Raw genomic sequence first — 17440 nt, forward strand, 5'->3', positions numbered from 1 at the left:
GTGAGGTGAAGTTTTCCATTTTGAGGTTTCATATGTTTCTTTGTTTCTAAAAAAATTACCAGTCATTTTATTTTCAAACATCATCTCTTTCCCATTTTATTTTCTTTCAGCAATTGCCACTGGATATGTTTCTGAACTCATTCGACCCTTCCATTACTCTTAACTTCTTTCAAACTCTGTTGCCTTATTGCGCTATTGTCTAGAAGATTCTCTCAATGCTATCTTCCAACTCACTAATCCTCTCTTAGGATATATCCAGTATACCATTGAGATAGTTTACTGAGGTTTATTAATACCATTTTGCTTTCAAATACCATATTTTTCAAGATTTCCAATTTGTTCTTTTTCAAATCTTCCTGTTCTTATTTCATAGATGCTACTTCCTCCCTCATTTTTTGATCAGTGAACATACTTTTAAGTTATCAGACTGATCTCTATATCCTCAGGTGTTAATTCTTCCATTTGCTGTATCTACCAACTATTTTTATAATTGACTCCATATATGTTTAGATTTTTCTTAAGAGCTGTTCTTGTTTGGAAGTTCTTCATGCACATGCTTTCTCTTCATAAGATCTATGTTTGTGTCAGCCTTGGTCCAGGTAGATTCCATAGTTCCAAAGCAGGTGTAACATTGGCCACCTGGATATTTTGGATCATTTGGATATTTTACTCCATATTCATGGCTTAATTTTGGACCTCCCATGCATAATGTATAGCCTCAGTTCCTATGTTCCAAGGTGCCTATGTTTCTTCACTTTCCATATATAAATTCAGTGCTCTCAAAAGTAAAATCTGCATGCAAGATATTGTAATGAACTACATATTTTATTTAAGAAGTTGCTTTTTTTGGATAATCAACCTGAGAGTGAATTATCAAAGACCTATGAACTAGAGGGGGAGAAATAACACCGGGCATCTCCTGGCTCTCTACAAATCTCTTCTCACTATTGTATTTTATGTTTATGAATGAATCTGCAGTATAGTGCTTCCACTTCACAATCCCTTTATAGTATCTCCATTCCAGATCCTTTAGATCCATGAACTGTTTTCCTGAAAAGAAGCATATTTTCAAAGAATCACTTGATAGTGTAATTTAACCTTCAGTAATTCAGAGATGCTCCATGGACACAACACACTGTGTAGCCATCCCCTTCTGTAGAAAGCTGTTTCTGAAGCTTTCTAAACTAAGGGGGAAACCCATGGTGTTCATCTGATTAAAGGCCTCCTCCAAATAGGAAAGTGCATGGGTCTGGATAATGGGGCTGGAGCAGGTCCTGCAGGGCCATAGAGCAAATAAGTAGAAGCTCTGGCCTGCTTCTGATGGGCAGCTTTACCACTCTTGTGTGGTGATATGTGAGCAGATGACTTATGGCCCCGATTCTGCCCCTGCATCAATCAGGCCTCCATCCTGTACTGGGAAGGGCCTGGGTTTCCCTGAGTCTGCCTGGTAGGAAGTCCTTCTGCATGTTCTGTATGTGCCTGAAGTAGGAGTTTGGGGCCTGGGAGTGTTCCTCGAGTTCATACCATCCCTAGTGGAACAGATACTGATGGTGGCCATGGTGTTCCACAGTCCCTCCCAAGGGCCAGGTGCCAAGTTTCAGGGAACTTCAGAAGATCTTGGCAGGCCTGGCATTGCAAAAACTGGTGACAGAAGGAAGGAAAGGGACGTTTGGCTTATTTTGATACCAAAAAGCGTTACGTGTTGATCTGTGGTAGACACTATAGGCTGGCTCACTTCATGCCTATTACAAATCTTTTTTGCCTTCCTCTACTGCAGAAACCAGAAAGGGCTAAGATCTGTATTCGCCAGCCCTTCACCAAGGTGTGGCTATTAGACTCAGGTCTGGCCAGTGAGCTGTGGGGAGAAGTCCTCTGAGGATGGTGATCTGAGGAAAGCACCTGAGGAGGCTTTGCTTCCCTATTAAAAGGGTTCAGAAGTAGCCAAAAGGGTCCTTTGTCCTAGTGCCCTCTTCTGCCTAGAATGTGGCCATAGTGCCTGGAGGTAAAGGACATGTCTTTTGGCTATGAAGACAAAAGTGACATTCAAAAAGTGGTGGAGCCTCGGTCCTTGATAACATCAGAAAGCATTGCTCTAGCCCTGGTCTAACGGCCTCAGACTTCCAAGGATACAGGAAAAATAACTAGCTGGTCAAAAATAACTTTGCCATTCTTGGTCAAACATTCCTAGCCTACATGGTCACACAGGATGTAGCCTTAGTAAGAGTAGCTCTCCTATGATAGGAGCAAAACAAGATGACAGCACCCACTCTCTTTTCCTCCCCCAGTGCTTGGTGTTAGTAAGGATATGTTCGATAATATTCTTTGGTATACCAGGAGTTCTAAAGTTCATCTGCACTGAGAATACTTTAGGGGCTGGCTGGCTGATAAATGGTAGTACTACTAGGCAATGTAGGACAGCAAAAGATGAATTGTTGCAATACCAGTGAAACCAAAGGAATTACTAGATATTTTTCCTATGGACCCCTACCTGGCTTCATGTACATTCCTGGAATATAAAAGATATGCACCAGAAATTCTACCTACAGGATCTGAGGAATGAGGTCATGGAGACAGAGAAAAACTCCCACACAGAGTCTCGAGGCCACATGAGAGACCCCCGGAGGTTAGGTGGGCAGCAGACAAGCCGTGCAATGGGAGGAAGGGGCAACTTGGCTTCTTTGGGTGGCAAAACCATCAATGTTTAAGCCTACAACAATTCCTCAGTGGGCTTTTCTTCTCCTTCTCCTTCTCCTTCTCCTTCTTTCCCTTTTTAAGAATTAAGGATTCAGTCTTCAGCATCATAAAGCTATTTATAATAGTAATTAAAGTAGTGATAACATTTGTACCCTTATAAAAGTACCACAGAATTCAAATCACAACTCAGATCTTCAAGGATTCAGCATCTATCTTACAGAATAAGGGTTTGGTCAGTTTTAAGATAAAATGCTTCTGGATCTGCTGTCCCATTACTGATTCCCATGCTTTCTCCTCTCTGGCCTCAGACTTAAGCTCTGCACTATTGTGGATTATCTAGACCATTCCTACAATTGCCTTAATTCGTACTTCTTCTACCTGGGCTCCAAAACACACAAAGTATGACTCTATCAAAGGAATCTGAAACCTGAATAAGACTTTGTCAAAACATCAATGTAGGGAATTATAACAAAGACTTATTCAGGATTCTGGACCAAAAATGATCAGAGTAATCAATCTCTCCCTTTAAATCTTTTCCTCCTGTCTTTCCCACTATTTTTAATATAAAAGTGGAAGTGTCAAAATATTTGCTGTGCAAATGGTTTTATCTTGAATCTAGAACATATTTAGAGGGGCTCAAATATTTTACATTATTGATTTAATCTATTTTTTTATAGCTACACAGAATGGTAAAATATGACCTCCCTCATTACATTAGGAAAATGGAGAATATATGAGTAAGATACTCATTTCTCCTTAAAATCACTAATATATGTTTTGTAATTAGTACAGAAGTAAAGGAGATGAAGTTCAAGAGTTAGTGCTTGGATCTGGGATTTCACCCTGGAATGTTTGATTTTCTGCTATCTCACATTGCTACTCTAGGCAGCAAGAACATCAACCACGAACTACAGATCTGCAAGATTTCCATGGGTCAGTCTTTGACTATTTGGGCTCTAGAAATCTAGGTTAATTTTGTAGTAAGATTTCCACCCATTTTCTCCTTCATGGCCTCATTTGTTTCAATTACCTCGATCAGCTAATAAGTATTGAGGAACTTCATCCTTAAAGACAAACTTTTCTGGCGGGACACTGGAAATGCCCTCTCTTTGTAATGTTTTGGTGCCCTGAATCTTCTGTGTGGGGACTGGTGGCAAGGAGCTGGAGTGATCGATGAGAATCTCAAGAGGTGAGGTGTGGTTGGGTGCAGGGATCCCACACTGAGCGAGTCTCTGCTGGGATTTCCAGAATCTTGCCCCCAGAGACAGCGTGCTGGCCAGTAAGCTGCAGGGCAGGAGCTCCGCCAGAGATTCTGGATTTTCCTCCTCCTCCCTAACCTCCTTGCACATGAAAACAGGCTGGGGGTCTTCCGCTCTCAGGTCAGCTCCCTCGGGGAATGGCACGCCACTGAGGTTGGGACTAAGTATCTTCTGTGCTTCACTAGGTGAGATACTGTGAGTTTTTAGGAGATTTGATTTCTTGTTCTCGTTATTAAAATTCTCCACGAATGCATATAATTCTGGCAGCTGTGGAGAAAAAAGCAGGAAGTCAAGAGATGGGTGACAATGTAATCATCTGGCAGACCCACAAGCCCCAGCACAAACAGGATAACCATTAACCGTGAAAAGAGAAGCATCTTCTTTTAGTTGGGAAGACATCTCTGCCTAAATAAATCAACTCAGTAGTGGCAATGCAGGGCAGGGTCAAATCTCAGATTACTTCCCCCAAAGGAGTATAATTTAGACACATCACTTAAATCCTCTGTTATAAAATGAGTGCATTAGACATGGACTCTTAAGTCTGTAAGATCTTTCCAATTCTAAAATTCTGTGAGTTACCTTGGGGAGAGAGACAGCCATCGGGGTTTTCAACCTTTGTTTTGAGTAAGGCTGTATTTCTCTTAAGGAACAAAGGGAGCCAGATAATCTAGATATCAAAGCTTCATCATAGTGTCTGAAGGGTTCAGAGTGTTCAGAATTGCAGTGCAAAAGGGCTGGAATGTTTTAGCAAAGCAAATGACTACATGGTGGGGTGTTTAGGACTAGTTGGCAGAAAAGACATTAAATGCTTCCCCACAATACCTGTCTGTATTTAAAATCCTATGTGGAAGGAATAACATTTTATTTTCTAGAGCATCCTGCCTACTGATTCCATTCTTCCTGAGAGGCTTCATAGGCCATTTAGCTGGAAGGCCAACGTGAGCACCCAATATGGGCCATTTAGCCCAATGCCGTTTCCCTCCCATCCTCATCAGTTCTATTCCAAGAGCAACAAATATGAAGTGGCCTAAGGTTGACAAATGGCTCTTCCAAACTCATGACCATTATCATAAAAACAACTCAGCTCTCCTTCGTACCTGTCCACTGAGGTGTTGCATTTTGCAGTGACAAAAGGCTCAAGTCACTGAAGGGAAATTTTGGTTTCCATGGCCCCCAGGTATGTCACTAGGTATTCAGTAGTTCAAGTTTTTACAGCTTTTAAACATAAAGCTTCCTGTGTGCAAAATGACAGCATTGTAAGCATATCCCTGGGGGACTCTGCGGCCTCGGCCTCTACAGCTAGGTCGGGGTTCCTGAGGAGCACTGCGCTGGGGCTTTGCTCCCTGACCCCTGAGGAATGCAGTGTGAGGGGAGAGGAAAAGAACGATTAAACAATCGGATGAAATATGAAGGGGGAGGGTAACGTTTTTACACCTTCAGGATTTTTAAGTGGGACCCTTTTAAAAATTTTTATCATTTAAATTTTCCTTTTGTTTTCTCCTTACTGTAGGTCTGTCAGATTAATCATATTTCAACCAAATATTTTATCTGAAACACCTCAAGTTCTTATGTTATTTTGGCATTTAATACTAGTTCAAATAATCCTTTATGGATTACTTAATTTTTTTGTCTTAGACACATTTTGATCAACTTTTTGTTTACCTGAAGAAAAACTCACCTACATCCTTACCTGGAAAACATACTTTTTATTCAGAGGAAAAAAACTAATAAGAACAACAACTAACACTTGAAATAATTTGTTTTGGACTAAATAGGCTAATAGGCATTTCACAGATACAATTTTGTTTAATCCCTTTGTGAGGGATTAGAAATGGCCATGGGATCTTTCCAACTGGTCTCATCCATAAGGGACAGTTAAATCCACTCCCATGTATGACCCTGGGCTGGTCTTATGCCGGCTTTGAGTGACAGCATGACGTATGAAGTGACATTGCGTGACTGTCAGAGCCTAAGTCTTAAGAAGCTCTGTGGCCTTACTTCATATTTTTGGAAGCCACAGCCATGGTGTCAAATGGCCCAGCCACCCTTCTGGAGAGACCACATGGAGTCGAGAGCCGCTGCCAACCAGTAGATATGGAAATGCAGTCATCTTGAATCACTGCCCCATGATGACTACAGCTACGTACGTGACCCCAGATGATCCTGAAATGGGAAGAACAACCACCCAGCCGAGCCAGCCCACTCCAACCTTATGGCAAATAATGAATTATAGTTGTTTCAAGACACTGTTCCTAGTGGATTGCTATATGCTGATGAATAGCAAATAAACTCCACAATGCTTAACATTCTTGGTTTAATTTATTCCACTGAAACCTCTGTTTGTAGGTAGGTGAATGTATGCGGGAAAACATCTCCGGGGTACCACTGCACCCTGAGTGGTAGCTGCGGGGACGGAATGAGTGTCAGAGATGAACTGAAGCGCTCACTTGGTGTTTGGGATGAGGCAAAACACTTAGGTTCCTCCTCCTTCCCCAGCAAAACAGGAAAACCCAGGGCTTATATATTCAAATATATATTTATTCTGAGATACTTATCATATATCTAGCTACCAGTCATTTGGAGAGAGATCTCCAAATACATTACCACTACTGTGTCTACTGTTTCAATATGTAGGAGAAAAAAACAACATAATGCAGAAGGCCCACCCTGTTTCCTGAATTTGGACAGTGGCTTCGCAGACATGTCTATCCCTGAGCTCTTTAAACAAAACTTGATTGTACTTTCCCTTTCCCTAACCTGCTTCCTCTAAGACCTCCCAGTGCCTCCTGGCCAGCCACTCCTGTACCTGCTGCGGTGTCCTTCATCCTGGGGGGTGGCCTTCTTCCATTCCCAAGAGACAATACATTTTTCTCCCTTCTCCTTCCCTTAGGAGAGGGCTAGATTTAACCTCCTACTACATATACATACATACTGAACTTCAATCATTGGTGCCACCTCAGATAAACTTAGTGGCCAGCCCTGCAATTCTATATCCATAGATTCAAAGCAATACCTACGACATGTGTGCTCACTGTACCACAGTGAGATTGACAACACAGAGTGTGGCACAAGGAAACGTCATTACTGGATTGTCATTACTGGATTACTATTAAGGATGCTACCCTCTTGCTGATTGTCATTACTGGATTACTATTAAGGATGCTACCCTCTTGTTGAAGGGTCAGGATACAGAATGCTAAAATAGATAATCAGGCAAAAAGATGCTTTTATCCACTTTCATGCTTACTTCACTCACATACTCTTTACCTTAGACCTTTCTTTTGAGCCAAGCCAATGCCTAAACCTTGGTTAGCCCTGTAACCCAGCCTCTTATGACAGTGTGCCTGGAGAAGTCATGAAAATAGAGCCAAGGAGCCTGTTTATAGATTCTTGCAACTTGAGGGAGCCTCTGTGTGGGCTCTTGAGCACTTCTAGTCATCCTGTTATTCCCAGGAATTCCCACAATAAATTCTAGTTTTCCTAAGAAGAGCAAGGGCATCTCACAGGAAACCAGTGGGTCACCCTCTTCTCCATTTGCACTCACACCTAACCTTCCATCGCCCTCCACCCCAGAGGGAGGGCTCTCTCTGCTCATCTATAGTAACTCTCCGACACAAGGTGGTCTATTTGACTCTCCTCCTAACCCTTGTGGAATATTTCTCCTTCATCAGGGAAACAACTTCTCTGTCGCCATCATTCTTTTATCTTCAATCTCATCTTCCTCAGTGGCTCCCTTTCATCTTTGCAGGCACAAAATACCTTCCATTTGGGGGAAAAATCCAACTTCTCTTAACCTGTTGCTAGCACAAACTCTTGACCTTCATCTCTCCTCTACTTCTGTGCTTATTGTTTTTTATATTCTCCTGATCTGATCTTCAGTATAATATTTCAGTTGGGTGGAGAATGAAGTTGCTTATAAGGGGAAATCATAAAGGCATATACTCTCTGAACCTAGAATTTCCACATCTAAATATTATGTATTTTTATATTTGTACACTTGACAATGAGATGTGAGGTTATTCACTGCAGCATTGTCCGCAGCAACATTGTTTGCAGCTTGGAAACAAACTGAGCTTCCTAAGAGAATGGGACCCAAGACAATCTCTATGTCTATCGACAGTGTGAAGGATCAGTTATGGTTTTTCATACAACAAAACAATCTTCAGCAAAGGTTTCTGTACTCTATGTCTCACATATGAGCAAACCTAATCTATAAGGTTAGGGGTCAGCAGAGGTTTTATCTTGGGAGGGGGTCAGTGCTGGTATGGAGCATGAAAATTCCATAGTTCTGGTAATGTATGTTTATTTGATCTCAATGTCAGTTGTATTTGACTTACAGAAATTTATTGAGCTATATCTCCAAAAGTTATGCACATTTCTGCATCTATAGTAGACATCAACAAAAACTTTACCTAAGGGGGAGAAAAGCACTTTCTAGAGAAAAGGGAAGAAAGCCAAAATCCATTCATACTGTTTTTGGGCCTGGATATAACTGTCAATAGAGAATGATTAATGATAACAGAAAGGATCCAGCAGTGATAAGTTGATACCACAAAGCAAGAGAAAAATGTTGGAAGAGAAGAAAGGCATAAAGCAAGCACAATCTAGGTTAAGGGAATTCTACAATAAAACACAAGGAACCATGGTTGAGAATCATTAACTGTAACTGGTTCACTGGAATTCATTATATCCTTTCTCTCCTTTTTAAAACATTTGCAATTTTTCCACAATAAATAATTTTTAAAATGCATAGTTTGTGGATGGAGATTACTCAAGGAAACAACAATTTTATAATACAAATGATCTGAAGGAAAAATAAAACATGGCTTCTGTGCAAAAGAAGTCAAAGAAGAAAAACAATTTGTTGAAAAAAGGACAAAGAGGTTAAGACTCTAAGAAGATGATAATTATAGAAAATAATAAAGAACCAACATATATATATATATCTGGTCTTATTAAGGAAGATAAAGGAACAAAATATGAAAAGGTATAATAGTTTTTGGCTTTACTAAATTAAAGGCCCATAATAATTCATTGTGACTAAAAATAATAATAGAAAACGATGGAGGTGGAGCCATGTTATCAAGGAAAATAATAATCATTGCAAACATGAATAGTGTTTACTATGGGCCAGACACTGCTCTGAGTTCTTTATATATTAACTAATTTGATCTTCATTAAAATCCTATGAGTAAATGCTTATTAGCCCCATTTTACAAATAAGGAACCTGATTAGGTTCAGAATACAGATTAAGACTACAGAATGGCAAGGATGAAAACATTAAAATTATTTCATGTTGACAAGCTGATGGGAAGTGGCAAGCTTACATAGAACATTTGGTGAAGTGCCCATTGGTACAGCCCTCTTGGCAATTTGGCAATACCTTTTATGATTCAAATGTTCTTTTTTGTGACTCTACAGTTGTGTTTCTTAAAGCAGTTTCCTGTATGAATTATTGACCGTGTGTAAGTTAGGAATCAGTTTCCTCATGCAGCATTGTTTATTGCAACAAGAAATGAAGAGAATTAATATAATGTGCAGAAGAAAAGCAGGGGTAAGACAAGTGGAGACAGAGAAGGTTCTGATGCCATTCGACTTCCTGGTGCCCATCATTGCTGAGACAGGCACCATAGTGCACCACTGGGCCCCTGCACTGTGGTTAGGTTTGCTAAAAAATTCCCTTTCTTCCTTATGACCATTTATATTTGAGCCCCACCTCCAGCCCAATTATGACAAATATACTTGATGTGAAAAAGATTTCCAAATCACAAAAAAGATGGACAGTTCATATTAGAAAAAGAAATAATAGAAAAACTGTCAAAGGACTTGAGGAAATTCTCACAATTAAAGATGAACAAAGTCAATAAACATATAAAGATATGCTCAATTCAGTGGAAGTTAGATACATGTAAACTTGGATTTTAATATCACTAGATTGGTAAATGGCAAAATAGTGAAAATGTCCATTCATGGGGAGGGTGTGGAGAAATTAGGACTCTCATTCAATGTTAGCAGAAGTAAAAATTAGCTCAAACTTTAGAGAAAAACTGGGCAATGTTAGAATATGTGGGCTGTTGAAACCAATAGGAGTCTTCTATCGATATGTGCTAAAGAACAATCAGAAAATGGTGCAAAGGATGCTCATTTTATGTGTTCATGATATTAAAAAGCTAAGATAGGGGATGAAGTAAATTTAAAAATTATTTAAATTACCATGCCATGTAACCATTAAAAATAAGAAGGCAACTTAAAAAATATTTTTCTCATTAAATGAAAACATGTAGTAGTAGAGCCATATGAAGAATCTGATCTCATTTCTTTTCAAAATATATGAATAGTAAAGGCGTATATACTCATTGTAAAATCTCAGAGGGTATTCCCAAACAGTGGCAGTCCACAAGTGTTTCAGTTAGAGTGAAACTTTTACTGCCCTTGTATTTAAAAATTTTTCTTTGATAAATTATTACAATAAAAATAGAAAGCACTCCCAGTTGGATGTCAGGGAGTGATATAAGAAAGATGTGTGTAGAAATGTGTTTCCATGGATGTTCAAGAGAGTATTATGTATAATAGAAAAAAATGTGAAACAACCTAAATGTCCAGAGATGAACAAATTAGGGAAATCATTAAGTAGTACAGAAATATTAAATAACAGGAAAATTTTTAATGGTTTTGATACTAAACAAAAACAGACACTAGAAGAGTATTTATATATGATCCTGTTTTATCCAAAAATCCTATGTGTTTCACTTTAAAATGTTCACAATAGTTCTATTTAGGGTAGGGCAGATGGTGAGTCATTTGTCTTCTCCTTATGATTCGTTGTGCTTTTATACACTTAACAATGAGCATTTATTACCTTTACAATTAAGAAACCCCACGTTTTAAATCCAGCAGGAGGAAAAGAGAAAGAACGGAGGAGGGCGGCTGTCTGTAGAAATTGCACCTGGTCGGAGACCAGCCACTGTGTCTCCCCCTGACCGAGGGGTCAGATGAGGGAGGCCCGGGGAGGTAGCTCATTGTACTGCCTGAGGTCCAGGTGACAGGACCGGTTCTAACTCAACAGAGACAAAGGATTTGTGCTGACCTGGTGCTGGAGGTGGGAGTGAATGCCAGTGGGCATCAGGTTTCTTTCCAGGACAATAGAAAAGTTCTAACACTATGGGGATGGGTGAACAACTCGGTAAATTAACGACATCACTGACATGTGTATTAAAAGGAATGAATTTTATTTAAGTCAATTATATAACCATGAAGTTGTTTTAAAAAAGGAGACAGGTCAAATGACAGAAAAACAAAACAAAACTGGTCAGCTATCTTGTGATCTGCCTGAAGAACACTATTAACACACGGGCAGGGGCTTGCTGGGCACCCGTGAGAGGGGCGGGTCTACACGTGGGCAGCCTCCAGCCCTGCTCCGCTCGGCCCTCCTGAGCAGATGCGTCAGATGATGGAGTGACCGGGCTGAACAAACCTGGGCCCCTGACCATACGTAATGGCTCTGAATACTAGCCACACTGGATGTGCTGCAGAACTTGAATTCTAAGTTCCAAGAACTTGAATTTATTATCGCATTTAATCCTCTCATCAACTAAATCTCTGACGCGGATGCAATTATAATCTCCATTTTATAGACGAGGAAGTGGGCGCAGAGAGGGTGAGCACCTTGCTCTATGTAACAGCTGAGAAGTAATGAATTTAGGATGAAACCAGGGAGTCCTTCTACAGAAACCACATCTTTATATATTATGCTATTATGCATAAATGTGATTATGTCACATCATATTTTTCAGTGTCATTTTATTTGATTTTCCTCTGTGTGCCTTCCAGATCAGAGAGCGTCATGGCTTTTTCCTCTGAAGCCCCCAAGTGCGTGTGGCCCCCTGGAGAGGTTACGGGGTTCCATGCTGTGGGAACGCTGGTCCAAGCGAGAAGAGGGCTCCTTGGGAAGGTGAGAGCTCACAGGGGCCTGAGGGTTTGCCTGGACTAGATTAGCTTTGTTTCCTGTGAGCGCCCACCCATATTTGCCTACCACCACTTCTACTCTACCTGCTTTGATACCAAAGGAAAGCCACACAGCTGCAGTGGTGCTGACTTGCCCACCTCTCCTCCGGGGCACTGGCCATGAACTAAACAGGGGTCAAGGCCAGTCTGGAAGCTGCCAGGGTCAGAGCCGTGGCCTGTGTGCTGTCCGCAATACCATGGCGTGCTTCTGAACATGCTACCAGCACATACGGAAGGAAAAGACAAGATGCTGGGTGGGGGGCCGCAGGGTGGGGGTGCAGATCGGCAGCAATGCCCCTCCCTACCGCGGCTGTGCCAGGAATGGCGGCCTGTGCTGCTGCTCCGGTATCCATGGACAGTCCCTAGGGAATGGCGCCTGCTTGGTGCACTTGTTGGAGGGACAGTGGCCTTCGTGGTGGTCTTGAGGACTGACAGGCCTCCTGGGGCAGGGGGAGGAGGGAACACCTGGAAGTGTCGGATGCAGGCCAGTTTGATCAGCTCATTATTTCCACCATTCAGTTTGCTGACAGCAAGCAAAGGAAACTCTCTACCCTTTTTTGATTTCCTGTTCAGATTCTCATCTCTACCAACGCTGCACACTCTCAAGACGGCATGTGGGGAGACGGAGGAGAAAGGACACCGGACATGCTGACAGCAGAGCCAGGTCAGGGCTGAGCGTCGGGGGGGAACCTGCCCTGGGAGGAAGGCTCGGAAACCTGGGCAGAGGGAGGCCCTCGGGGGAGGACGCCCCAAGGGAGAAGGAGGTAGCCGGCTCTCGGGACCGCTGGGGCCAGCTTCCCGGGCCCTGCTGGAGGGAGGTGAGCCTCGCAACCGTCTGTAGGAACGAGCCCATCCATCATCTCATCCCTTAGCCCTGGCGTTTCCTGCTTCTCCTCTACCCACTTCACCCCACCTCTCACTGCCAAGCCTGGATGGGCTTAATTTTCACTCTTCTGTTCTCTCTTATGCGTCCTGAGTACATTAGTCACTGCACTTACCACTTGCTTTACAACCATCTGTTTGGGTGGCCCCCTTTCTCATCAGTCTGTGTGCCATTCGTCAGGCAGCCCCATGGCCGAGCCTGGCCCCTGGCATATGCTAAAAGCTTAGTGAGTGTTAAGTAAATGCCCATTGTGACATATGGACAGTCTCAGATAAAGAGCTATGTGACACTGAGGGTTAGGGGATTATCCCCCTGTAAGAGGGTAAGGTGGGAGGTGGAAGATGGGAAGACTTAAAAAAAAAAACATTAAATAGCTGAATTGTGAATACATTTCTAATCAGTCAAGTTTTCCTTCTATAGATATGGGCAAGGGGTAAAGAAGAATTTGAGGCAGGTCAGTAGACAGCAGACAGGTCCGTGCTCCCTACACCCACCCAGATGATCAGGCTGGAAGTGGATCGGGGCCGCCCGGCCAAGCTAACTCTCTGCCTGAGCCAAGCAGCTGAGCTCAGGGCTCTGTCCCCACCCTTCAACAGCTCCACTGCCCTGGGAGGTCTTCACTGCAATCATCCGGAACTCTGCCCAAACAGCCATGTCCCTAGAATGAAATCTGTGCATTAGTTGGTGTTCTCCAGACAACAGAACCGGAAGGCTACACACACACGGAGATTTATGCAGAACTGGCTCACACAATTATAGACGCTGAGAGGTCACATTATCTGCTGTCTGCAAGCTGGAGCCCCAGGAAAGCCATTGTGGTGATTCAGTCTAAGTCACAAGGACTGAGAACTAGAGTTGCTGATGGTGTAAACAGGGGGATGAATTGTTCCTTCCTCTGTCTTTTGTTCTGTTCAGGCTTTCAGTAGGTTGGAAGATGTCTGCCCACATTGGGGTGGACCATCTACTTTCCTGAGTCCACCAATTCAAGTGCTAATCCCATCCTGGAACACCCTCCCAGACACAACTAGAGATAATGTTTAATCTGGCACCCCTTGCCCAGTGGACACAGAGAATTAATCATCATAATTGAGTAATTAAGTAGTCAGGCCAATTGAGAGTTATCAACTTTTATAAACTGTGGGGAAATACATATAATAAAATTTGCCACTGAGACCATTTTTAAAGCGTAGAGGGATTAAGTATATTCATTTTGTGTAATCATCACAACTACCCATGTCCAGAATTTTTTCACCTTCCCAAACTGAAACCGTCACCATCAAAACATTAACTCTTCACTCCTACCTCCACCAGCCACCATTCCACTGCCTGTCTCTGTGAGTGTGACTACCCTACGTGTCACATTAGAGTGGCATCATACAATACTTGTCCTTCTGTGACTGGTTTATTTCACTTAGCACGTCATCTTCAAGGTTCATCTATGTTGTGGCATGTCAGAATTTCTTGTTTTGTTTTATTTTTTTCAAGTTCAAGTACTTTATGTGAGAAATCATCCCAGAAAATACCAGTAGGGGAACAGGAAAGTAAGACAGGAAGGGAAGGGGGCCAATAAAGGGTGTTTGATCAAGTAAGTCATCACTGTAGGTAACTAGAGGTCAAGTCCACTGGGGAGCTCTGCGAGCCAACGTATGACACAAATGTGGAACCTTGTTACCTAAGGAGAACTGGAGTATTTATCCATCAATTCCTATCTACCATTGGTTGAGGGCTGCTTCAGAGAGGCACTGATTCTTCAGTACTTTTGGGTTGCCATGCACCTGGGCAGAGAGAGCTCTGGTGGCCAGAGAAAATCTTCAGTCAAGTAGATGCAAATGCTAGCAGTTTGAAGTCACCTGGCATGCACAGACATGGCAAGTCACGGGTTGTGTGGGTGGAGCACTGAGAGGGTCTACTACAGAACGGATGTGACTTTATTAAATCACTTCTCATTTAGGTTGCTTACATGTTTTAGCTTATACAAACAAACCTCCAACAAGTATTCCATCCATGCTCCTTATGCACATATGCAAATATTTCTTTAGGATAGATGCTTACAAGAGGGACCACCCGTTACACAATGTTTCTAATTTTAATCTCCCAGCCTGGGGAATGTCTACTGTGATCCACTCTGAACTCCAGGCTGCCAGAATACAGACATCTTCTTTTCCTTAGTCCCTTAATATTGCCTTCTCAGGAATTCTTCCAAAATTGAAGACCTGAGAACATCTAATGACTTTCCTACTGTACTGAATGGGGTTTCCACAGCCTCGTCTTCTCTCCATAGTCTATCCCTATAATTTTACCCTTGTCTTCTGCCTTAAAACCTGCTGCTGCTGGTTTATTCAGATTGTAAGTAGTACTGTAGTAATAAAAAATCTGATTCTGGAGCAACGGGTTTCTTCTATTTGGTCAGATATGTCACCTTTATTTACCTGCATAGGTAGGCTGTCATTTCCAAATAAAGAGCACCTGTACACAGCTTCAGACTGCATCTATGTAATCCCTTTACACAGTAGCTAGGATACAATTATGAATTTATAAAATTTTTCAATTAAATCAATTCTACTTTTTATTTCTACTGTTTAAGTCAACTTTATTAAACTGTAGTTTACATGCAATAAGTGTTTCAAGTTCAATGAGTTTTGACAAACGTATACACTCATGTATCACTACCCCAATCAAAATAGAGATCATTTTTCTATCTTGTCCCTTTCTGGCCAATCCTTCCCACTCTTGATCCAAGGAATCACTAATTTGCTTTCCATCAGTACAGATTGGTTTTGTCTGTTCTAGAATTTCATAAAAATGGAATTATACAGTATGTACTCTCATATGAGATTTCTTTCATTCAAAATGTTTATGAGATTCACCCATGTTGTTGCTTGTATTGGTAAATCTTTTCTTTTTTATTACTGAATAAATTCCATTGTATAAATGGATCACAATTTGTTTATCCATTCAATAGCTGATGGGCATTAGAGTTATCTCCACCTTTGAGCAATTATAAGCAAAGCTGTTAAAAATATGCATGTATACATTTTTTTGTGGACATATGTTTTCATTTCTCTTGAGTAAAGACCTAGAAATATGATTGCTGGATCATAATGTAAATGTATGTTTACTTTTTATTACCCTGCCAAATCATTTTACAAAGTGATGGTAACTGCTTTCTCACCCAAAATGTGTGAGAGTTCCAGTTGCTCAACCTCACCAGCACTTGGGACCTCTTATAAATGATGGTAAACATATTTTCATCTTCTCACTGGTCACTTGTATAGCTTCTTTTGTGAAATGTGCATTCAAATCTTTTGCCCATTTAAAAAATTGAGCATAGGTATACTTTACATATTCTGTATGTAAGTCCTTTGTTGGATATATGTATTGTCAATATTTTCTCCCAGTCTATGGCTTGCTTTTTCAAATCTTCTTAACAGTGTATTGAAGAGTAGTATTTTAAATTTTTGATAAACTGCAATTTAACTAATTTTTCTTTTACAGCTAGTATCATAAAAAGAGATCTTTGCCTACCATAAGACCATAAGATTTTTTTCTTATATTTTACTCTTTTACATTCAAATTTATGATTTACTTAGATTTTATTTTTGTGTATGGAGTGATGTCAAGGGTTTCTTATCTCTCTCCTTCCCAGTTTGGATATCCAGTTGTTCTAGCATTATTTATTGAAAAGGTTATCTTTTTCCGTTGAATTTTCTTAGCACCTTTGTTGAAAAATCATTTGATCAAATATGTGTGTGCCTATTTCTGGAAACTCTATTCTGTTCCATTGAACTATGTGCCCTTATGCCAATGCCACATAATCTTGATTAATATAGCTTTGTTGTATGTCTTGAAATCAGGTAATTTTAGTCCTCCAACTTTGTTCTTTTTTTCCAAAATTGTTTTGCTTAGTCTAGGTCACTTGCACTTCTGTATAGATTTTGGATCAGTTTGTCAAATTCTACAAAAATAAATAAATAAATAAAGGCTTCTGGGATTTTGATTTGTACTTCACTGAGTTCATAGATCAATTTGAAAAAACTTACTTCTTATCAATACTGACTCTTTTAATTGATGAATACAGTATATCTTTCCAGTTACTTATGTTTTCTTTAAGTGAGCAATGTTTTGTACTTTTCAGAGTACCACAGATCTTGAACATACTATATTAAGTTTATCTGGAAGTATTTCAAATTTGTAATGTTATTGTAAATGGTACTGGTATTTAGAAATCAATTGGCTTGTTTATAGTGACTTCGTATCCTGTGGCCTTGCTAAATTCAGTTCTAGTAGATTTTTTCTAGATTTTTGAGGATTCTCTAATTTTATTACTTTAAAAACAAAAACGTTTTATCTCTTCCTTTCTAATACTTAGGGCTTTTATTTCTTTTTCTTGCCTTATTGCACTGGTTAGGACTTCCAATGAACAGTGAGTAGAAAAGATGAGAGCAAACCCCATCACCTTGTTCCCAACCTCAGGGAACAGTGTTCTCTCATTCAGTCTTTCAGCATTATGTATGATGTTATTGGTAGGTTTTTCATAGATGCCCTTTGTTGAGTTCAAGAAGTTTCCCTCTGGTTTTAACCTGCAAGTATTTTTAGTTT

General features: G+C 40.8%; 1 protein-coding gene across 1 annotated transcript; it reads right to left on the reverse strand.

The window, feature by feature from the left end:
* Positions 1-67: 67 nt before the first annotated feature.
* LOC140847720 (uncharacterized) lies at positions 68-16706 on the reverse strand. The gene is made up of 3 exons (XM_073228735.1): positions 12957-16706; positions 3725-4220; positions 68-1050 (listed from the first exon to the last, which is right to left on the reverse strand). Exons 1-3 carry the CDS (start codon positions 12972-12974, stop codon positions 830-832), a joined length of 735 nt encoding a protein of 244 aa, XP_073084836.1. The 5' UTR covers positions 12975-16706; the 3' UTR covers positions 68-829.
* Positions 16707-17440: the final 734 nt, after the last annotated feature.

This window comes from Manis javanica, chromosome 2, assembly GCF_040802235.1.
Source record: "Manis javanica isolate MJ-LG chromosome 2, MJ_LKY, whole genome shotgun sequence".
Taxonomy (NCBI): Eukaryota; Metazoa; Chordata; class Mammalia; order Pholidota; family Manidae; genus Manis; species Manis javanica.